At 39.3% G+C, this 24247-nt stretch overlaps 1 protein-coding gene across 2 annotated transcripts in view; it reads left to right on the forward strand.

Moving 5' to 3' along the window:
* Positions 1-24247, forward strand: part of MICU3 (mitochondrial calcium uptake family member 3) — a 1861160-nt gene that overhangs the window by 1135773 nt on the left and 701140 nt on the right. For both annotated transcript variants that reach the window (XM_044062504.1, XM_044062503.1), the window contains exon 6: positions 22285-22367. In XM_044062504.1, the coding sequence (XP_043918439.1) occupies positions 22285-22367 (83 nt within the window). The remainder of the gene's footprint in view (positions 1-22284; positions 22368-24247) is intronic.

Consider the following 24247-nt stretch of genomic DNA (forward strand, 5'->3'; position numbering starts at 1 on the left):
TGTCTGAGGGATTTCTGGCTAACAAGGACCAAACTGTTAAATAAAATAAAAAGATCAATACACAGGAGGTTCAGGTTCAAAAGTTTACTAGTGTACACCAGGAGGCAAAAAATGTACAAGTACAGAATTTCGTCTAACATGAAGCAGGAAGTACACAATTTTTATAGTTACTTACATTCAAGTTGTGCACACCTTACTGACGTGGTCAGTCACAGGGCATCTACATCACTTTAGCTTACAGTATTCTATTCATAAAATAATGCTGATGCTGTATATTTAAAAAAAAAGTTTTCCTCTGGTAACAATACGGCCTTGCTCACCACCTGGTCAGACATAATGTCTTTCTGTAAAGTTACTTCTTCAAGGTTCCAGGCTAGTTCAAATACAATAGCAGATTCAGTCTTCTAATACACTTCTTTGTTCCCCTGTAACACTTTCCCAACAGCTGCATGTTATCTAGTAACACATACACAAGGCCAATCGTCCCAGCAGGAAAGAGCAGAAGATGTTCATTATTTCACATATTTAATTTCCTGACCCAGCAGATAATCACTTGTGAAAAGCATAAACATTAGAACTTGCTGAGCTAGCAGCTTTCAGGGTCAGAGGCTAACTTGCAACAAGGCACACTGCAGTTTCAAAAACTTCTTGCAATTACATATGAATTCATTCTTTTTGTCATATCATTAATAGAATAAAATGCATTACATACTACTTTGCTTTTAAACTAGCACTTCACATATATTCAAATACATATTTCTCTAACAAAAAACATGTTTAAAAAAAAGTGATGTCCAAAAAATTCACCTCATTTAATATATGTAAGTTAGTAAAACCCAAAAATTATGTAGGGCCATTTAGATAATCTGTAAAGTCCTTAACCCTAGAGTCCAAATCATCCCATGAGACACATAATATCATCTAGGTATCTAAAATAGCCCTTCCAACAACTTGCAAAATCAGAACAAATCACATAATTGCATTCCCATTACCATTTAACTAAATTTGCAGAAAGTGGCAAAAACTGGTGCACAGGCAGTAACCATTGCCACCCCTTTAACTTGTTTGAAAAAATCACCCTCAAAAATAAAAAAAACAGTTATTTTTAACACTAACTCCATTAAATACATAATAAAAATGAGTTTGATGGGATCCAAATGATCAAGGGAAGCTAAAGTTTCTCTAAACAGTATCACCCTTTCCTCATGTGGTATAGTAGATAACAAATAGACCACATCTATAGTCAAAAAATATCTGTTTGGTTTCCACAGTCCACTTGCAGCATTCAACAAAAAATTCCACGAGTCTTTCAAAACATGCAAATAAAGATCATAAAAAAGGTTTCAAACTTCTATCAATAAAGACTCCCAGTGGATATGTCTTTGATCCCTATGCAGCCACAATAGGTCTAAGATCCACAACATTTTTCTGAATTTTTGGAGTACCAAAATTTGTGGGTATTTTGAGGTCCACTGATATGCCTCATCAGTTGTAGCCCCTTGTATAAGGCTGTTATATACAGAATTTCAAACTTCTTGTATGCAATATTTAATTAATTTTTAGATACATGCAAGTATTTACATTCATCATACAATAAATGCATTATTTTACCAGAATAAATTATTTATCCATGACCACAGTCTCTCCCCCTGTATCTGGCTTCATAACAATCGAATGATAGCATGAGAGATTATTTAACACCTCCAGCTTCTCTAGTGTTAAGGTTCTCCTAGGGGAAACCACCTTTCCTTTTAAATACCTCACAGAACTCATCCTTACAAGCCATTTCAAATACCTGAACAAGAGAGTTGATGAGGAATTAAATTTACTCAGCTGAAAAAATGTTTGACTTCTGCCTTACTTTGTTCTTTAAGCATATTTTCCAAGTTAAGTTTCCTGGTAAACAACTTTAATTCAATAAGTATGTCTACTAAGACCCCCTGGACCATGGTACAAAAGTAAAACCTACTAAAAAGATTAAAATGTACAACAGAAAGAACCGTACTATTGTAATTAAAAATATGATAAACTTGATAGATATGTATAATACCATCTGTCTCAGAGACTTCCCATACTCTGGAACAAGCTACCCATCTGTGTCAAGCAAAGTTCCTCATTAGCACTCTTCAAGAAAAATCTTGATGAGTGGATGGGAAGTAGGAATTACACCCTGGGATCACTTCTGTTGCTCTGCTCAACAAGGGCACAGTAAAATATCTTTCTTGGGTGGTGTAAGCCAGGGAACCTTGTTGGCTGGGCTTACTTAAGCACTTGGGCCGATAGCCTAGTACCTACCTATGAACCTATGAACCATTTAAGCATATTGTAGCTGATATTCTTAGACCATTGGTAAAATCTGTCACATGGATTTCATTACGTTTTGGTTACGTTGGACTGTGCAACTAAATACCCTGAAGCCATCTCACTATCCAAGGCTAATGTTAAATGCTGATGTTAAATTTATAGCTGGGAAATTAGACTTATTATTTTCCAGGGAAGGGATACCAAAGGAAATTCTGTCTGATAAGAGCACTTCCTTTATGTCCCTTATGTCTTTTAAAGTCAAGCAACTAAAAACTTTAGTGAACCATCCCCAGACAGATGGACTGATACAGCATTTTAACCAAACACTGAAGCCTTTGCTAAGGAAAGTGGCAAAACTGGTACCAGTTAATAACATATCTCCCATTTGCCATTAGAGATGTGACACAAGTCTTGACCTGGTTCAGTTCATTTAAGTTACAATATGGCAAGCACGCTCTGGGACTATTACATATTACCAGGTAAACTTGGGAAGGAGTGTCTTAGACTACTAAATTAGCCTACAGGGCAGGCTATAAGATAAGCGAATCCATAAAAACAGCTCAAGCTGCACAGCAGAGGGCATATAATAGAAATGCAGGAGCCAAAGAATTTAAGGCTGGAAGCTTGGTGTTAATTTTAGTCCTGTCAGAAGAGAAGAATCTTGCAGATAAAGAATACAGAGTTAAACTGATAGGTAATAAAAGACAAACCAGATACACCATGTTGATGTTCTGAAACTATGGAAGGAAATATAAACTCCTGTAATTAGTTCAACAACAGAAGTTAATGAATTCGGTAAAAGAGAAAACTGGCATTTGGATTCATAGTTTTTAAGCCTAGCCAAGCATTCCAAATCTCTGACAAGTTCTGATACCCTTGATAAGTGTAAGCAGGGGCTTGGGAGATTAAACATTTACAAGCAGGGCCTGGGAGATGAAACATTTACAGGTTGCCTGTATCCATTAGAGACATCGGTGCCAAACCAGCGATGAATTTCGTGTTTCTCATCCAGTTGCCCAAGTTGCACTTAAATAGGATTAGGAAGTAACTCTGTTTCATATGGATGAGGAGCCTTTTCCAGAGACAGGGTAGTATCTGAGACACATACCTGTCTCTTCATCAGGTCCTACTTATATCACAAGCAAGGTGTAAGTCTTCAGAATGGATAATTCTGGTGCTGTTTGTTTGTGGATATGCAGGAGATCTGTCAGTGTGGGGTCTGACAATGCCTGTATGCCAGGCATAGATTTCCCTTCAAAAGTCTGTAGGAGACAGAATACAAGGTGGGGAGCCTTGAGACAGTCTGCATAGCACATTTTACTTACACCATGTGTTCTTTTGGTGAGGAACTTCTGTGGACATTACAGTTGTTGGATATGCCTGGTTAGGTACATACTAAAGGGGGCACTGCACTCAATAATAGGTCCAATGAATGCCGAATACAGTGCAACAATGACTTCCTTGGACTTAGATACCAAACCTTTGTTTATAAGTTGTGCAACATAGAATAATTTCCTCACTGCTGTAAACAAGTGATGGTCAAAGGATATATTACACTCTATGTGTGTCCCTAAGTCCCTGACTGCTGGATCAACTCTAAGAGGTGTGTTGCCAATGTGATAGTTACTGGGTGGATGATTTCTCGAAGGATGTTATGCATTTCTTGGCATTTAGTTTTAGTCCATGGCTCTGACTCTAGTTGTTTGACTGTGTCATCCCTTCCTGGAGAACATTTTTGTCAGTGTGGGATTGAATGACAGCTCCTAATTTGCAATGATCTGCAAATTTAATCAGCCAGAGACCATTGACTAAATAACAAAAAGGAACGGTCCAATGACTGATCCCTGAGGGACTCCACTTGTGACTGGTGTCTTTGTACAGGTAGGCTCCCCAGTTCTAACTCCCTGGGTCTTGTCTGTGAGCCAGTTAGCTATCTGCCGGGTGACATATGGGTTTGTACCTAACCTCTTGAGTTTGTCAACAATGCCTGAGTGGGGTATTGTGTCAAATGCCTTGGCCAGGTCAAGGTAGGCAGTGTGAACGATTTTGCCCTCATCCATTGCTTTGGTGATCTTCTCAAAGAAGTCCAGCAGGTTGAGTAAGCATGGCCTGCTCTTGATGAAACCAAATTGGCCTGGGTCCAGTGTCTGGAGGTTTACTACATCACTATTGATCATTTCCATGATAATTCTTTCCATGACTTTACATATAAGACTAGTGAGGCTTATTGGTCAGTAGTTTCCAGGGTCTGTAGATGGTCCACCTTTGTGCAGAGGGATGACTGTTGCTGTTCTCTATTCATGAGGCATTAAGTCTGTTTGGAGGCTATAGTTAAATAGAAATTCCAGAGGCCCTGATAGGTCATGTTTCATGCTATTTAGAAGGCATTCTGGGATACTGTCTGGGCCCATTGATGCAGTGTTCTTGGCCTTAGATTGAGCATTAAGGACCTATTCCCTAATGATAGCAGCAGGAGTTATATTCGATGATATTTCCTGAGGGAAGGTTGAGGGGGAGAGAGGGGTAAAGCTGGAGCTGAATGTAATGGCCAGTAGGCTTGCTGTATCTTCTGGCTAAGTATAGGTAGCTCCATTTGCAATGAGCTCTGCACGCAATTGATACTGCCTTTGAAGTTGTGGGCATAGCTAAAGAATGCCTTTGTAGTTATCCTTGGCTTGGGAGACCAAATTCACCTCAAATTTGGCTTTGTTAGACTTTATTTTCCCACTGAGCTGTTTCTTTAGTTTGATGAGAGTGCTTTCATCCTACTGTACCTCCTAATTTTTGCCATGATTTTCTTTCTTCTGTTATACAGCCTATTGATTTTGTTATTCCACCAGGGTGGCTTGTTTTTTAGTTTGTTCTGTACTTCTTCCTGATGGGTACAGCTGCCTCTATTACAACTATTGACATGCTTGAACATGGTTTCTGTGAACAGTTCTGCATAGGGCAGCAGTGTTCTCAGGATTTATGGGGGCATGAAATTTTGCCAGGTTATCCTTAATAGCAGAAGGATAGCCTTAGAGTAATTCCTGAATATTCCAGGTTTAGCTGGGGGTCCGCATTTTATTTTTACTTCAAAGGAGACCATTTTATGTATGGTCTGACCTTACCAGGGAAGACATAACAGTAGGTGATGTGCAGCAGTCTCCCATATTAGTAAGGACCAGATCCAGTATGGTTGCACCCCTGGTTGGTGTATTGACTATCTGGTCCAGGGAGTTTTTGTTTACAAAATCCAGGAATCTCTGTGACTGTACATTTGGTATAGTAGGGGATTCCCAGTCAATAATGGGGTAACTAAAGTAGCCTATGAATATGGTATTGGATTGGATGGTGAATATTTCCAATAAATTTAAATACATGTATGGGTTTCCTGGGTATATAGAGGGAGAACTATAGCCTGCAAGGAACTGGTACTGGATTTTGCCTGTGGTGATTTGAACATGGAGCAGCTCGAGTGCATTGTCCTGTTTGACCAGCCTTGAGGTATGTTTATTTTTGATGTAAATACAGACACCTCCACCTTTAGTCCCTGTCTGTGTAGTAGCTGGTCTAAATGTGCGGAAGTCATAATAGCCTCGCAATGCTGGTGTGCTCTGTGCAGCTTTAAACTATGTCTCATTGACCGCACAGACATCAACATTCTCTATAGTGAAGAGAATTTCTGGGGAGTGGAGTTTTTATTTAGACTGATAACATTGCCAGTAATACCTTTACATTTTCTTGGTTTGATTTGCTATGTCAGAAGTACTTTCAGTTTGGCATTGCCTAAAAAGGTACTATGGATGAAGACAATATTTTAACTAATATTCGAAAGCCTAGAGGAGAGAGGTGCAGACCATCCCTGGCAAAGCAGCGTGGTCTGTTGACCATCTCCTTCCATGCTGACATATATTGCACCCCCTTAGAATGACACCAGAAACTAAGCCAAATATTAAAGTCAATCATTTTTTCTTTGTATTGCGCCATCATCCTTGGAGAAGGTAAAATGCTGTTCAATGCTAGGTTTATACCAGCCTGAGAACATATTCTGAGAGCTCCATGATGTCTCTCTTCATATAGCCTAGGGAGACATGTTTCAGGTCATTTACTCCCACATGGATTATGAATGAGTCATACTAGTACTTGTGGTCCAATGACCTGAGTGTGTGCATAATATGACATATCCTAGCCCCTGATAAGCAACTGACCATGACTTTCTCCTTATTAAGCCTGGTGAGAGTGACATCAGTGTGTCTCACGATGGAGTATCCAATGACCAGAATGTTGGATTGTGTGGTGGCTTGCCTTATGGACTTAGAGGGAGATGCTCCATGAGATGTGGCTGTATGTGTTGATGTGGATTTTGCTTTGAAAGAGTGCATGTAGGGCTTATGAGGGTATTTATTATGTTTACTTTGTCTAGGAGGTCTTTGGAGATTAGGAATGTTACGTTTAAGTGCCTCAGCATATGTGGGTCTATATGTCTTCTTTGGATTGTGTGTGATGGGTACAGCATGTGTACTACTGACAACTTTATTGACAATAGTACTTTTATGTGAGAGCTTTGCCTCCAGTGACATTGTGTAAATACATCTCTCACATACCATATCAGTTTGTTTGAGAATTAACTGGCCATCAGTAAACATGAGGCAAGTTCTACATTGCCTTAGGATGCCTGTATCCACCAAGCTGATAATGGAGACAGTGGGAAAGTTCATATCCATAGCAACAGACCTTTTTTGTTGATTAGACAGTTTGAGAATATAAAACAATGCCAGGAGTATCCAGTTTGCAAACCTGGGGACAGTGCTTGTCACTGCAGACTAGTTGTCCTGTGTGCAACTAAGTCTTGGTGAAATTTCACATTTTTTACAGGAAAAATGTCACTCAGGGTGTCCATGTCTGTACTGAGCATTGCCAAACACTTGAGGGGAAACTAATATCTAGACCTTGAAAATTTAAGGCTGAACTATTTATTTAGGCAGATATTCTGAAAGCCGTACTTACTGAAAACAAAGAATTAACTTGTCAAGAATGATGAAAAGAGGGGAGTCACATGAATGGCTACTGCCTGGCAACTACTAGTGCTGGTCTCACCACAGCTTCACTCTACTGGGATACAATGATCCTTCGGTTCTTGTCTTACCAGAAGCAAAACATTAGCACCATTCCCAAGATGAGAAGCAGGCCACTGCGTGTTTGATGATCCACAGTCTTGTCCCAAGTGATGTAGGCTTGATGTAGCCTTTTCTTGGTAGATGCCTTGAATGGCAGCCAGACCAATCAGAAAAGTCAAGTAAAGACACTCACTGCCCAACCAGAAATCAATGCACACTGCTCCTTCTCTTACCAGGAGTACAATATAAGCACAAATTCCAAGCTGTTACCTGTAAAGCAGTTATTAAGCTTTCTGGTGATCAGCAATCTCCTGGAAATAATGCTCCCATGCTCCTTCTTTACCAGGAGAATACAGAAGCACTAATCTCAACATGACTACTGAGAGGCAGAATGTGCGCTCTCCAATAACTGGCGGTCTTGCAATACATGTTTAAAGGTAAAATGAAAAAATTATGGGTTAATATCCTAAGCACTGTGGTATGCACTAAGCAGTTACTTATGAAAAAGGGGGTAACTTAAGTTTAACTGTCTAAGTAGAGAACCACTAATTTAAAAAAAATGGCACTCAACCCTCTCTCCACATCACAGTCACCAGGTTCTATTAGTTGTCTCCTCTGCTTTAACATTCTCACCAACACCCTCCACACAACATTTTTCACTAATTACAAGAATTCAAATGGCTCTACAGTCATTTGCACATATAACATGGCACGCCTCTGAAAAATTACTCAGAAAACTTTAACAGCCACTGAGACATTTCAGATGATGGGCAGCCAGGTGGCATACACAGATAAAGCCCCAACTACCTATTCATAAGTTGTAGTTATTCAGACCATCTCTCAGTGTCTTACCTCCAGGAATCAAGGACAATTCAGGGTTACTTTTTAAAATATTAGTACTATTAATTTCAGAAGCTGAAAGAACATAAAATATGACTTAACATGCATTTTCAGAAGTAAAATAAGTATACATGTTTAATACACCACATTTTCTCCCAAAATACACAGTTCTGTGAATGATTACAAAGAACAGAGAAAAAAATTCTATCCAAAATCAAGGAGCTTTGAAAAAGAGAGGTGGACTCTTTTCCTAAGGGTGTACTTGTAATCCACTAAGCAAAATTGACTGTCAGTGGCTTTCAGTATGCATATGCATGGGAAAATAAACATATGAAATGCAAGAGGTAGTTCACATTACATAAACCTACTCACTCATTATCCCAGTGATAAATAGTAAATGCCCACCACCAGACTCCCTCACCGTTAAGATCAAGAATAAAGAGAGACTAGTAATAGCAGCTATTTAGTTACCGTATTGCACTTGTTAACCTTAGATATGACTCAGTATAGCCGGCATATTGCAAAATAGCAATACTGGTGGTAATTGCTCAGAGCAGCAGGGTTAAATGAAAAAAGGCTTCAGTATCAGGTATTAAAGTTGGTGTCCGAGTTAACAAGTCGTACAGCAGTAGGATACAACTGTTCCTGAATCTGGTAATCCTACAGTGGAAACTGTGGTACCTCCTTCCACATGCAAGTTGAGAGAACCAGTTGTGGGCCGGATAGGTCGAATCAGCTAGCATTTTGTATGTTCTCTTCCTTGTTCGTGGAAAGAAAAGTTCCTAAATAGAAGGGGAGTTTGTGTCCAAGATTTTCTCAGCTATCCTCACCACCCTCTGTAGTTTCTTTTTTTCAACAACTGGGCAGGTAGGGTTGGGTTTCTTCTGAAGTGGGACAATACTTGTTTCTTTGAAATGTGAGGGAAACTTTCTCCATAGCAAGGGATGAGCTGAAGATGTCTGTCAGTACCACACATAACTGATCAGCACATCCCTTCAACACCTTGCCAGGTATGTTATCAGGTCAAGCAGCTTTCTTAGGGTTCAGCTTCTTAAGCTGAAGTCTCACCTCCTCAAAGTTTAAGGTGAGCACTATATCCTCTTTGTCAGTGTTTGTTTTAGAAGGTACAGTGGTGGTGTTCTCCTCAAATGTGCCAAAGAACGAATTTAGTTCATTTAGGAATTCTAAGCTGTCATCACATTGGGGTGTTTTAGTCTTATAGTCTGTATGCTGCTGTATCACCTGCCATAGGCTTCTCACGCCCCTCATGTCTTAGAAGTGTATCTGAATTTTCCTCCCATAGTCCCTCTGCCTCTTTGATGTCCTTTTTCAGATATGACATGGCTGCCTTTAACCTTTGTCATTTGCCCTGAAGGCTGTGTTTCTTTCCCTCAGTAGCTCGTAGACATTCCTGGTGAGCCAGGGATTCTGATTAGCTCTTAGCGACGGCCTTCGTGGTGGTTACATCCTCCATGCATTTATTTCTGTAGGCAAGAACTGATTCAGTACAGGTATCTATGTCTAACTGGAAATTGTGCATAGCCGTTTCTTTGAACACCTCCCAGTGGGTGGTATTGAAACAGCCCTGAAGACAGTCTGGGGAACCCTCCTACCAGACTCTGATCTGTTTGGTTGTCGTTTTTTTTTTCTCATCAAAGCTGTGTTATGGGTAGGCAGGAGCAGGATGGCAGTGTGATCCGAACTGCCTATGTTGGGGTGCTTTAAAGATTCCTTTAATATTGCTGTAAGCTTTGTCTAAGTTATTGTCCCCCCTGGTGGGGAAATCCACATACTGATAAAAATGGGGTAGCACCACCTGAAGCTTAGCTCTGTTGAAATCACCTGCTATCACATGTGCAAATTCTGTGGCTACTTGAATGATGGCTTCCCTAGATGGCCATCACCCCAGTGGAACTAGCAGCCATTATCCACCCCCTACCAGTGGGGATACAAAAGAGCTTAATTCTGACTGGGAGTACCTTGACTGTCGACAGGGGAATGAACAGACCCCTATAGAAAAAGTCTAAAACATGTTTTTATAAATAACTTGTAAAAGTTATACTTTTGGCCTTTAGATTTTTTTATGAGGGTATTCGGATTTCAGTGTTATTTCAAATGTTAGTCAGCCAAATGTGTCAGAAAAATATTAGAGGTTATCACCTCCTAAATGCTGCTGAATTATGCAAAACAGGTTAATTGTATTTTATTTATTTGACATTTGTTAATCAGGTTAGTCTGACTGTGTAGAGATCCCTTTTCAGCGGAGACCCAAGGAGAAAAGCTCCACAACAGAACAGATAGCAAACAATAGTAGATAATTATAAAATTGCTTAACAGGATTTAAAAAAGAGCAAGATAAATTGAAAGGAGGTGGGCACTTTTGTATTCTGGTTCTATGGAATACAGTGGGATGGCCAATAAATGTAAATAGTTGAAAAGGAGTGATTTAACAAAATGATAATTTTGTAATTACTCACAACAGCCAGTGAAAGGGGAGAGGGAAGGAGATACTTGGTCAAATTAACATAAGGGGCAGGCAACGAGAAAGTCAGTTGTGTTTAAGAACACAACAGCAACAAGGTTGGATGGTGGTAATAAATTAAAGAAAATTCTGTGTAACTCACAAGAGAAACAGCTGTGGTCCCTTTCCAAGTTTTAATATGCAATTAACACCAGAATACAAGTAAAACACAGTGTAAAGAAAACAAATCACAGTATACAAAACAGAAGAAGCCAATAAAGTAATACAAAATACAAGAAAGCAAAAGCAAACTAATCTTTCCCTAACAGCAAGTTATGGAATAGTCTGGGTGACATTTTCCAGTAAAGCCTTTATGTCTGCACTTCAGCTATACAATATATTTTATAAGCCACAGAAACAAGAAATATAAGAATTTCTGATATGGAACAAGGACGTTCTTTTAAAGCTGCCTGACAGAGCAAATCTGATTCCACATCATATTGGGACTAGTCCAGGAGATATGGTTAACTTAACATCTTACCCAATACCAGAATCACAAACAAAAACAGTACAAGAAGAATTAGGAAAAATACTTCTGGTGTGGGTAATTGAGGGTCCAAAACTCGCAGTGTTAGTACAGTCAATGTTCATTATATTGATCACTGCTGCAATAGCCTTAGCTGTAAGGGTTTATCCTGCCAAGGATATAACAGCCTGCCATCTTCCAAAGCTTTAGGGTACCTTCCCTGTGACAAAACCATCTGTCAGTTCAAACTGAGCTGATAAAAAAGACAAGTTTGGGTGCCAAGACCTTCCTGCTGCTGAAAAGTATGCTCCTCTGCAGGCTTTTGAGGATCAAAGTCGGCTTGTGCCATTCATTTGCTTTGGGCATAGGTTCATAGGTTCATAGGTAGATACTAGGCTATCTGCCCTAGGGCATTTATAAGCCTAGCCAGAGTATATTTGGATTCCGCCTCCCTATTAGATTAGCCTACTGTGCCTCTGTAAAGTAGGTCACAGAAGGTACCCTTTTAAGATTAGTTTACTGTGCCTCTGTCTAGCAGGGACACAGGAGAGATCCCAGGGGTGAATTTGCGATTTCCCATCCACGCGTCCAAATTTCGCTTGAAGAGGGTCAGCGAGGGGCTATGTCTAACATGAATTGGGATTCTATTCCAGAGTGAGAGGAGCCTCTGGGAAATGAATCTGTCCCTCCAGCATGTCCTATTTATTTTTGTGCTGAGGTTTAGGTCCCTGGAGCGTGTAGCTCTAAGGGACTTGGATTTTTTGAGGTGGAGCATGTCCATTAATTCTGGGTTTGACATGGCTTTGTACGTCAGGCATAGATCACCTCTGAATAGGCGGTAAGCAACTGAGTAGAGCTGGAGTTTCTTTAGTCGAGCTGCATAGGACATCTGTTTGTAGCCCATGATCCTCTTGGTGAGGTGCTTTTGGGGTCTCTCCAGTTGCTGCAGGTGTCGGGTAAGGTACATCCCAAAAGGGGCATTGTATTCAATTATGGGCCTGATGAGTGACGAGTAGAGGGGCACAATGACCTCTCTTGATCTAGATGCGAACCCTTTCGTGATAAGGTGGGCTATATAGAAGGTCTTTCTAACCACTTTGGCAACGTGATTATCAAAGGAGATATTACTATCTAAGTTAGTCCCCAAATCTCTAATTACTTCTTCCGTACTTAATGGATTACCACCTATGTGGTAATTTTTGGGCACCTTGTTTTTCCCAAAGGGGATGACTATGCACTTTTTAGCATTTAGCTTGAGGCCGTGGTTCTGGCACCAAGCATCCGTCTCTGTGAGACCCTTTTGGAGGATGCTTGTGTCAGCTGGAGATTCGATTATGGCCCCCAGTTTGCAGTCATCTGCGAACTTTGTCAGCCATAATCCCCCATGTTAGCCTGAACCTCAGAGAAGTATATACCAAACAAGAGAGGTCCCAGAGCTGAGCCCTGTGGGATGCCACTTGTAACTGGTTTGGATTCGGACATGGCACCTGCGATTCTGACCATGTGGGTTCTATCTCTGAGCCAGTTTGCAACCCATCTTGTGATATAGGGGTTGATATTTAAGCTGGTAAGCTTATTTATGATGCCTGAGTGGGGTATTGTGTTGAAGGCTTTTGCGAGGTCCAGGTAGGCTGTGTGGACTACCTTGCCCTCATCTATGGCTTTGGTAACTGTTTCAAAGAAATCAACTAGGTATATATAGGTATATATAGGGAGCATATAAGCTCCCTTTGGGGAAAAACATCCTACTTTATAGAAATTATTATTTTATTATACTTTTCTGTTTAAGAAAGTTATTTTTAAGCTAGGAGTGTATGTTTTAATGGATTGTCACAAGAATTACTGTACTTGTAAATGGAAGTGCTATTTTTCCTTGCCAGTTAAAAAGTTTTTTGAAGTAATTGAAAACCTTTTTTTCTGTGAAGAATTTGTTTATTTTACTTTTTGGGGCTAGAAAAATTGTTTTAAAGAGTTTTTTTTACTGTTTTTTTTTTTGTGTGGAGAAAAAAGTGACTTTTTAAGACTTTAAATTTTTGCTGGCTTCTGCTTCCTGTTTTGCCTTGGAAAGAGGCATTATTTTTGGCTTGACCATGGAACAATCTATCGGTTCCACAGTAATTTCTTCTTTCAGCCAGACACACAAAAAAATTTAAACAGTCTTTACCACCACAGCAAGCTAGCAGTTTGCCTCTGTTGCAAGTGGGTGACTTTGCTGTGGTCATAGTTTGTTCCTCAGGCCACTTATCTTTTACCTGGATCCCTCAGGTATAGCTCCTACAGTCACTATAGAAAAGGGCTTAACCACATCCTCTGTGCTGTTAGGTCCCCTTAGTGGGAAAGAGAGAATCACTCTTGTAGGTCCTGGTAGAGGGAATGGGGAAGACCTCACCTGTCAGAATGTTGTGCCCATCCCTGGGAAAGCTACTGCTGCCATTAATAACATTGTTGACCCCATTTTCCTGCCAAAATGAAACAGAAAACTAAACATGTATCTACTCGTCCTCAAACTTCCTTTGACAGGAGTAGTTTACCGGGTCTGGCCCAAGTTTTAATTCAGGCTATTGATCCTTCTTATAAAGTGGTTTCTGGTAAATGAAAGATGGATGCTTCTTTTCCTGCAGAGATTCAAGATTCTGAATCTGGACAGGAAGATGAAGGGTCAGATATAGAGGGCTCTCCTCAGTTTTCTGATTCAGACAATGAGACTCTCTTTCTCTGAAACTATTTCCAGAATGTGCCAACATTTTCAGCGGGGAGAGCACTGAAGTTTCTCAGTCCCTCAGGAAATGCTATAAGATGTTACAGAAGGAATTTCTAGAACCTTCACTCTTTCCCCCTCTTTTGTGAGCTTTAGAGGATGTGTGTGCCACTGCTTGTAATTTTCTTGATAGTCAATCCCTAAAAAAGGGTAGATAGAATGTATAAAGATCTTCAGTCTTTTAAGTTTTTGTACACTCTTCCCAAGCCTGCTCCAACCTCTGTAGCTTTACTTAGGCCTTCTGCTGCTAAACATTTGATTAATTCCAGTCCTACTCTTTCTGACATGGTTGGGAAGATTATTGATAAGTGTGGAGAAAAAGTGTATGCTTCTTCAACTTGATTTTCAGAATTTTGAATTGTCAGTCTCATATGTTAAAGTTTATACTGTCTAATTGTGGAACTATGAGAAATGTTTTTTTGTCTGCAGTTTATTCTTGTGAGGAAAATCTAATTTACAAAGTATAGTTTCTTCCATTGTACAAGTCACTACTCATTGTTTACAGAGTGTATGTGTGACTCAGTTGACACTTCTTGTTTTGAGGAGGCTTGCCAGTAAGCATTCTCAAAACCTCCCAGATGTGAAAAATAGATTTTAAATTCTCCTTTAAGTAGAGATTTTGTTTTTGGTTCCTCTGCTGCAGAAGTAATCAAAAAGTGTGATGAAAAGAGTAAGTTGATACAGTGGCTTTCTAAGATTTTTCAGCCCTTCTTTTCCAATTTGTCTATGGGATTATGCTGGTAAACAGACGTCTACAAAGAAATGGCAGGGGTGGGGTCCAAAACAAATTCAGGAAACCATTGCCCCAAACCAAGGACAGTCCAATGAGTCAGAATGACTATTTAAGGGACTATGTGCTGCCTCCCACCTTGGCAGTCCCATTTCCCTTCCAGTAAGTCTGAATCTTCACTTTTCTCTTTTGCAACAGATGGTTTCAGACAAGTGGATTATAAAGATCATCAAAGTTACAGATGGCAGTGGGAGGAAATCCCTCCTTTTCAGGGAGTAATTCCCCATCCACAAAATCAGACTCTTTTTCTTCCACCTGTTCTTCAATACATGCTGTCCCAGGGATTGATAGAACAAGTTTCTCCTTCCCATGTTGGGAAAGGTTTTTATTCAGGGATGCTTTTAAAGCAAACAAAACAAAATTCTTGGAGACTATTTCTGGATCTTTCTTTTCTAAATCTGTGATAGTGCCCATATTCAAAAAGGAGGTCACTTCACAACTTGTTACCTCTTCTTCCTCATTCAAGTTTCCTAGTAATGTCAAATTTAAAATATCCATATCATCACATCCCATTCATCCAGATTTCAGGCGTTTCTTAAGGTTGTGTGTGTCCAGATGACATTGTCCGGTCTTTGCCTTACCCTTTGGAGTCTCTACTCCACCAACAGTATTCACAAAGTGTATATAGCTCCAAGTTATAGCTCATTCCATGTTACAGGGTATCCACATTTTTTATCTTTGCAGAGTCTTTATCAAAGTGTCAGGAATCTCTCTCTTGGGTGAAAGATCTCCTAAACAAGCTGGAATTCCAAGAGAAATTCAAAAGTCATTTTTTTACTCCTTCTAGCAGGATTATTTTCTCAGGGTGTCAACTAGACACCTCAGTTCAAATAACTTTTCTTCAACAGGAAAAATTAGATCTCTGTCTAGATATTTTTCAAAGGTTTTCCACTCAGACTTTTGTCACTTTGTGGGAATACGTCAAGATTTTGGGTTTCATGGCATGTATGATTCAATGATACCCCCTGGAAGACTCCACATGAGAAAGATACAGTAGTAATGGAAGTCTCTTTGTTCCCAGCACCAACATCCTTTGTCTTTTAAAATCCCAGTGCTTGCATTTGTCAGAAGAGATGTCACTTGGTGGACACAGCAAATATCCCTAAATCCGGGTTTCCCCTTCACCTTCTCTTTTCAAAAGTAGTCTTTCACCACAGACATCTCAGACTTTTAGAGAGCAGTTAGTTTCAGGAGAGATAAAAGTAGAAGGTGTGTGGGACTCCAAGGACAGACACAAGCACATAAATATAAAAACGATTATTTCCCTGGTCAAGGCACTTAACTCTCTGAGTCATCTTTGGTCGTTAAGACTTTTTCAGGTTATTACAGACAATGCCATAGTCATGTGATGCATCAACAATCAAGGGGAGAACCAGGTTTTACTTCCTTTGCAGACTAATCATGTTAGCTTTGGATATAGCTTCACAGCACAATTAATTATGTGGCAAACAAGCTGAGCAAGACAAGGGCAGACCCTAATGAATGACAACTAGATCAGGGGGTCTTCCAAGATTTGATCCATCTATGGAGAGTTACTTAAGTAGACCTATTTACCTCCTCTCTGAAAAATCAACTGCCAAGTCTTTGTTCAAGGACTCCATTGAAGAAGACCTGGAAGACAGATGCCTTCTCTTTTCCTTGGAGATGAATGTTCCTGTATGTCTTTCCACCCTTTCCATTGATATCTAAGGTACTTCTGAAGATTTAGAAGGAATCTCCCAAGATCGATCATTATGGTGACTGTCTTCTGACATAGGCAACATTGATTCTTCCTTCTTTTGGAAATGGCCAGAGGCAATTATTACAAGCTTCCTTACAAAATGGATCTATTCACACAAGATCAGGCGTGTTTGATACACCACGGCCCTAGTCAACTACAACTGACTGTCTGATTGATAGGACCTTAATTCAGTTTAGGCACCTGTTTAATGAGGGCATGCAACAGGTACTAAAGGAAACAAGAAAGCTTGCTACTAGAAAGTTATATATCAGCAAATGGAAAAAGCTTTTTTAGTTGGTGTCATTAACATACCCAGCACCCATTCAGGGCTAGTTGTTCTCTGGTTTTACAATATTAGTGGGAATTACTCTTCCATCATGGTTCATTTATCAGTCATTTCAGCATGTCTGCCCATGGATCCTCCTGTTTCAGTACATTCTTATGTCAAAATGATTTGAATGAGGTTTTGTATAAGAGGCATCCAAGAAAAGCAGTGGCCCCTCCTTGGGATCTTAATTTTGTGTTAGAGAGGCTAAAACTTTCTCCATTTGAACCAGCTAACCTGGCTGACTTGAGGTTCTTAACATGGAAAACACTTATGCAAGAAGGGTATCTGAGTTACAAGCTCTAATGGTGAGTCAACCTTACCTTATTTTCCACAGAGATAGGATTTCTTTGAGAACTAATTTTTCTTTTATGGCTAAAGTGGTATCTAAGTTTTCATTAATCCAAACTATCAATTCCCCTGTTTTCTTTCCTGAACCTAAAAAAATGAGGGAGAAAGCATACTCCATACTTTGGATGTCCACAGAAAACTCAAGTACTATTTAAATCTTTCAGGTCTTCGGATGAATTTTTCATTTCTTGTGAAGGTAAAAATGAACAACCTCTGTCAAAGCATATTATTTCTAAATGGTTGTCTAAGGCCATTACCTTTTGTTATATTCACAAAAAATGTTGTATATATATATATATATATATATATATATATATATATATATATATATATATATATATATATATATATATATTCCAAGCAGGGTGAAGGGCCCACTCTACCAGGACCTTGGCTTTCTCTATGGCTTTTTGGAAAGGGTTGGATTCTAGAAGTATTCTAAAAGCAGCAACTTAGTCCTCTCCACATATGTTTCTAAGGCATTACAACCTTGATTCCTTCTCTAAGTCCAGATCAGGCTTTGCTAGGACCATTCCTCAGGGTCTGATGTACCCTTTTCCTTCCCTCTCTTAACTGAAGTAAGCTAGGGTAATCTACCTATATAGCATCAGTGATCAATATGATGAGCATAGTACAATTGTGTTAAGTAAAGTTAGCATAACAGTAGATGTTCCAATGATCACTGCTTCAGTAGCCACTACCTCACTCCATTCCCCTTGTTTTTTAGTGTGTTGTTCCTAGCAGTGTCATTTCAGGGTTCAGCCTCCCTCTCTCTGTTGGCTTGAAAGCTCTGAAGGGCTGTGACACCAAAATCTATATTTCTAGTCAACTCAGTTTGATTTGACTAATGGTTTAGGTGCGTGGAAGGTGGAAGCTTTGGAAGCTGGCCGGCAGTTATAGCTTTGGCAGGATAGAACCAATATAGCTAAGGCTACTGCAGCAGTAGTAGCTTTAGCAGTGAGCAGAATAAATCAGGGGGCTTTATCAGAGGCATAGTATCATATAGGCAGTGTTATCTTCACCATAATGTTGACAAGGGCCCTAAAAACATAACCGAACTATTTTCCATTGCTGAATATGCTTAAACCACGCACAGAGATACTGATAAGTATAGTACGATTTGACAGTGTATAGTGCTACTTGTATTTCATGCATTTATACCAGAACTTCTGTCTCTCTGTTACCAGTCTCCCTGTAACTGATGTGGGTACTACAGTGTGCTTAATAATGTCATATGTCCAAAAATTTGATGATGAAATTACACAGAGGTGCCGGGAGCAATATTGTCGACACAGTGTTCGTAGGTAATTACTAGGAAGTCAATCTGCCGAACATTACAAGCCTAGCCAGTAACCCATATTAAAAAGTTCCCTCCAGTGTCAAGGAGGGAAAAGCAAGATAGATGATAGAGAATTTGGGGGTACACATCCAGTTATCTAGATTTACCTTGAAAGGGGGAAGGGTGATATTCTGCTTGACATGTAGTGCAAATTGGTTGCAGAGCTGGAGGATACTTTTGGATGTGAATCTGTCATGCTGAAATGTCCTATTTATCTGTTAATGAAGGATTAGCTCCTTTAAATGAGTATTTAATGAACCATTTGTTATGTGAAGGCAGAGGAGGTCAGAGCAGGTTGGATCTTCTGTTGCTCAAAAGGCTAGACAAGTCTATAAAGTCTATAAAAACTGAGTACAGAGAGAGGTGCTACCACTCTCTCCTAATAACTAAGACTTTTTGAAGTTGCAGATCTTTTTTAGTTAGGAGTCTCAGAGGTTTTTCAAGTTGATTGATAAGTTTAAAGAAATAGATTCCAAAAGAGGCATTCTATTCATCACTGGGTCTGTTGTGATATGCATAATGGGGAATTAAGACTTCTTTGGATCTAGAGGATGCCTTTTGAAATTGTATGAACCAGACAGAATACTTTCTAATGCACTGTGTGGATTTTATGGCCAAAAGATAAAATATTATCAAGAAGAGTGCCAAGATTCCTTATGACAGTGTCTGATTGGAGAGGTGTGTCACCTACATGGTATGTGAAAATGTTTTGTTTAAGAAAATGTGCTATACTATATATTTTTCACATTTAATGTTGAAACCATTGTCTTTGCAACAGTTGTTAATGTGGTCTAACCCAACAATTGTAAGTCAGTGAAAGATTGAATAACAACACCCACTTTATAGTTATCTGCAAACTTAGGTAAACATAGACCAAGAGTGTTGTGCAGTTGCCTATGGAAATGCAAACATGTACATGGATACCTAATGAAGACAGTCAAAATACTGGACAAAGAGATCCCAATAAGACTACAATCTCCACCAAGCAGGCACCTGCTCTGAAGTAAAATACTTTGCCCTCAAAATCAGAAGAAAGATCACAGGAAGCTCAGGAAAAAGACTCCAGCTTGAAGTGAATTCTCCGTTACTGAACCGTCTGTATTTTCTCAGTACATGTCTGTGGTTTCAAGATCAGATTATTTAGTCGCCTTAAAGTAGTAGAGATTGTTGATGTTGATGCTGGTATGTTTCTTACTGCTATGCTCTTTGCTTTTGTTCCTGTGTACCAGATACATGCTTGTACCACAGCTGGATTCCAAAACATTTATGCTTTGAGTAAAGCACTGTCCTGAACTTGCAGAATTAACTATATAGGCATTTCCAAAAGAGGACTTATGGGTCCACATGTATAGCATGCAAACGAGGCAGTTCCATATGTCTAGTATACAAACATAGGAAGTACATGCCTCTTCAAGCTTGTGTGCAAGATGGAAAATCACCTTTGTTACCCAACATCTCCCAGAACCCACTGGTAAAGGCAGTCGAAAGTAAAGGCAAGCTGGTATCTGAGTGTTTGCATGTCAGTACCTGTTTATGGTTATGTGATAGTATGTGATTTGTACAGCAGCCACAGTAGTATTTGCTGTAAGTACATACCAACAGCAGTGAAAAACAAGATAAAAGTATAATATTGTTTTGTCGTTGTAAAGCACATTTTTCTTAATAGGTGGTTGTCCCTAATAGTTTATGTAGGTTCTATGTGTCCAGTTACCTAGTACTCCAATGCTAGGCAAAGGGCTTGTCTTGGTACACTCATCTTTATGGGGACTGTAGTCAAATGTATCTCTCGTTATCTGCACAGATCCTTTAGTTATGGAACCATATGGCTTCCGTTATCAAGATGGGCTGTATGTCTGCTTGTTGGTGGTTGCTATTCCCCTTACTTTTTCCTTGGGCTACTGGACCTGTCCGGTTTGCCTCCCCCCTCAGCCCCTGTATTATATCCTATGTAACAACATCAGTAAGCTATTTACGACATGACCCTAGTATGTTGTAATTCCCCACCCCTTCCATTCCACTTCTGCAATAGGTGACCTTGACCACGGAAAATCAGATTTATGGCTGCTCTTTTACAGCTGTGGATGCTTCAATGTATACACAGTAAGACTCCTTTATGCTGCACATCTTAAAATTTTATTATATTGTGCATTCTTAGTGTAATTAGTCTGATGGGTCTGTCAGTCTATGAAAGTCTGATAATCCATCCCTGCAACTTCATGCAAATGTGTGAATGTGGATTGCTCTGGGCTGCTCAGACCTGTTTTTCTTTTTAGTGAAGATCCTCTGCTGTGTAACCCATGGACCGTTTGGAATATGGCTCACAAATCTGTGTGATCCTCTGTGGTTCATCTTTTTTGTCACAGTGGATGTGACTACTTTCTTCTGTACTAATATTTGCACATGATATCTTTGTAAGTAATAAACAGACTGTTTTTTTTTTTGTTTGTTTGTTTTTTTGCTGCCTGGTAAGTAATAGCATTGCCTTTAAAATGTCAAGGCAGGGTGCTGTACATCAGTGCCCACAAATTCTCTATATGAAACAGTAAATAAATAATTGATTGTAATGGAAACTTCATCCATTGATTCACAGTACCATTTATCCCCACTTTCCTACTTTTCGTATGGTTTTAAAGTCTTTCATCCATGTCTTACAACTGAACCCCTGATGCTCTTGGCTGACATAAAAAACTAAAACAAAACACTAATTGCACAAAACTCTATCCATATCCTGAATTAGGAATAGGGTCCATCCCTGTAATGGTATTAGAAACCCAAAACACTTGGAGAAATTAAACCTGACCCCAACACCATTTATTTTGTTTTCAGTGAATCCTTTTCCTTGTTAACTATTTTTATTTACTTCCTTTAAGATTTTTCATTTTATTGTATGTTTCTTTGGCATTCTGAACACTGAATTTAAAACACCATATAATAACCTGCTGCATTTTTGTTATGTTCTTTCAATCTTCTGTATAAATCTTTGTTGTAGGCTATCCTGTTATATTGATGGAGGTACGATGCTTTCTTTCCATTCCTTGACAGTGCCACTTGTAAAGATATTAAAGGAAAACAGTTCCAGTACTGACCCCTACTGCACACCACTTGGGGCTTCAATATCATTGTCATAACATCAGTTCACTACTGCCCTGTTTATCATGTCTTCCTTGCACTTCTGGTATCCATTGTACTGGAAACTACTCCTTGGCCCATGTTCAGATGCCTAAAGGAAGAAACTAGAACTCTAGTGGGACTCATTTTTTAGTTTCATTATTTGAAGATTGAGAGTCATCAGCATCACATCAGAGACTTGAGACATGTTTTCTAAAGTGGAAGTCTATGTTGTATACTATTTTTATGTGCAGTAAACCATTAAAATGGGTAAGTAATCTTCCTCCATGGATGTAAACTTTGCTTTTGTGTTTAGTATGTGCTAACCAGGTAGTGTATCTTTATGGCATATAAAAGCTAAATAATCACATCAAACGATTGTGCAAGGTATTAATACTCATAATAGCAGGATAAGCACATTGTCATTTACATCAACATTCATGTAACATGCATGTCTTTTCCATTGCCTAACAGTTTCATAAATTTACATTTCTTCACCTTCAGTACTTAAGTTGAAGTTTTGCACTTGTAGTGTGTTTACAACTATTACTAAAAGGCAAATTATTACATTGGTGAACTACCATTACATAGAAGTCACAGTTATGTATGATTTAAACTGACCCTTAATACTAATATACTAACTTTTTGCCAATCTCTCAGAGCCTCATGCAGGTTTCAAAATAGCATTCAACATGTTTGATACCGACGGCAATCAGATGGTGGACAAAAAGGAGTTCTTGGTGGTATGTGCATTATTGATATTCCTTTAATAAATACTTGAATAGCCTCGTTATTGATTTGATGTTGTTCTGACTTTATGTAGCACCTCATTACATCTGAGTGACACCTCCAGGTGCATCTGCAGTTAACTTCTACTGATGCCTGGGTGTAGGTAATGCTGGATTTACCCACGGTTGGTGTGGTTTAGTCATGAGGGCGAAGCCCAAGTGGCCAAACAAAGACAACCGTGGGTAAATCCAGCATTACCCACACCCAGGCATCAGAAGTGGGTTATTGTTATTATACAATGACATTATTTAAGGAAAAAAAATACTTACTTTTCTTAAATAATGCCATTATATAATGCCTCCATGCTGCCCTTCCACAGCTGTCTGGTATTCTGCGGCAATTCTGATGTACTGCGTATGCAGTACATCAGAGCTGTGGGTAGTAGCAACGGAGAAAGCAAGATCTCCGTTCTTTTTAGAAACTGTCTCGCTATGTTAAAGGAGTTTAACATAGCGATACAGCTTTAAAAAAAGTAACGGAGATCTTCCTTTCTTCGTTGCTTTTTTTAAAGCTGTCTCGCTATGTTAAACTCCTTTAACATAGTGAGACACTTTGTAAAAAGCAACGGAGATCTTGCTTTCTCCATTGCTACCACCCACAGTTCTGATGTACTGCATGCACAGTACATCAGAACTGCTGCAGAATACCAGACAGCTGCGGAAGGGCAGCATGGAGGCATTATACAATGCCATTATTTAAGAAAAGTAAGTATTTTTTTTTCTTAAATGTCATTGTATAATAGCAATAACCCACTTTTGAGTGTGGGTAATGCTAGATTTACCCATGGTTGTCTTTGTTTGGCCACTCAGGCTTCACCCTTGTGACCAAACCACACCAACCATGGGTAAATCCAGCATTAACCACACCCAGGCGTGGGTTATTGCTTAATTAACTGTTGTTTTTATGACATTAATTTATAAAGATATCATTTTTACACTTTTCTAAATATCGCAGCAATCAAGCAATATAAACAAAATTTCTTAGCCTCATATAAAAGCTCCCAGGTAGATGAATAAAATGCTGCTAACAATATGTGTGTAACTTGAATGGTTGCTGAGATATTGTACGTTGTTTACAAAATGTTATAAATGTAATTGTTACTGTGTTTACTGTGACTTATAAAATTCTGTTTACAACCTAGAACCTAAAGAATACTACCACTATAAAAAGGGTCTATATTATATCATCGAATGCTTAAAAAAGCGAACGCTGATTGATCGACCTAATTTAAGCGAAAGCTTACAATCTCGAACTGTCAGATCAGCGATTTTTTTCCCTGGGAAAAAATCGCTGATCCAAAACACATACACACAACACAAGCACACCAAACAAACAGAAATCCACACACATACACCTAAAATCTGATACCTAACCCTACACTAAACTATGCACACACCACTAACTACCCACTTACCTTAACCCAATCCCTAACCTTAAGGTCCGTCACTATCGCACACTCACCTCACCCGCTCCCTAACCCTAACTCACTTAAATCCGCCCTAACCCTCATGTCCACTCAATCGCACACACACCTAACCCGAGCCCTAACCCTAACTCACCTAAATCACCCTAACACTCACATCCACACAATCGCACACTTACCTGAATCCGACCGGTAACTTTCCACCATAACACTGAAAATACAGAAGCAACAGAAACGGACAACCAAATTCTTTCCCTAGGAAAAAAATTGAGTTTCTGCTGCTTTGATATTTTGCAGTTTCACGAAAATAAGTTTGATCAATCAGCGTTCGCTTTTTTAAGTGTTCGAGGATATTATATAGACCCTATAAAAATAGTTTGTGCAGTTTGCCATTTATACATCTTTCATAAC

The sequence above is a fragment of the Protopterus annectens genome, chromosome 2.part1, assembly GCF_019279795.1.
Source record: "Protopterus annectens isolate FY-2018-M chromosome 2.part1, PAN1.0, whole genome shotgun sequence".
NCBI lineage: Eukaryota > Metazoa > Chordata > Ceratodontiformes > Protopteridae > Protopterus > Protopterus annectens.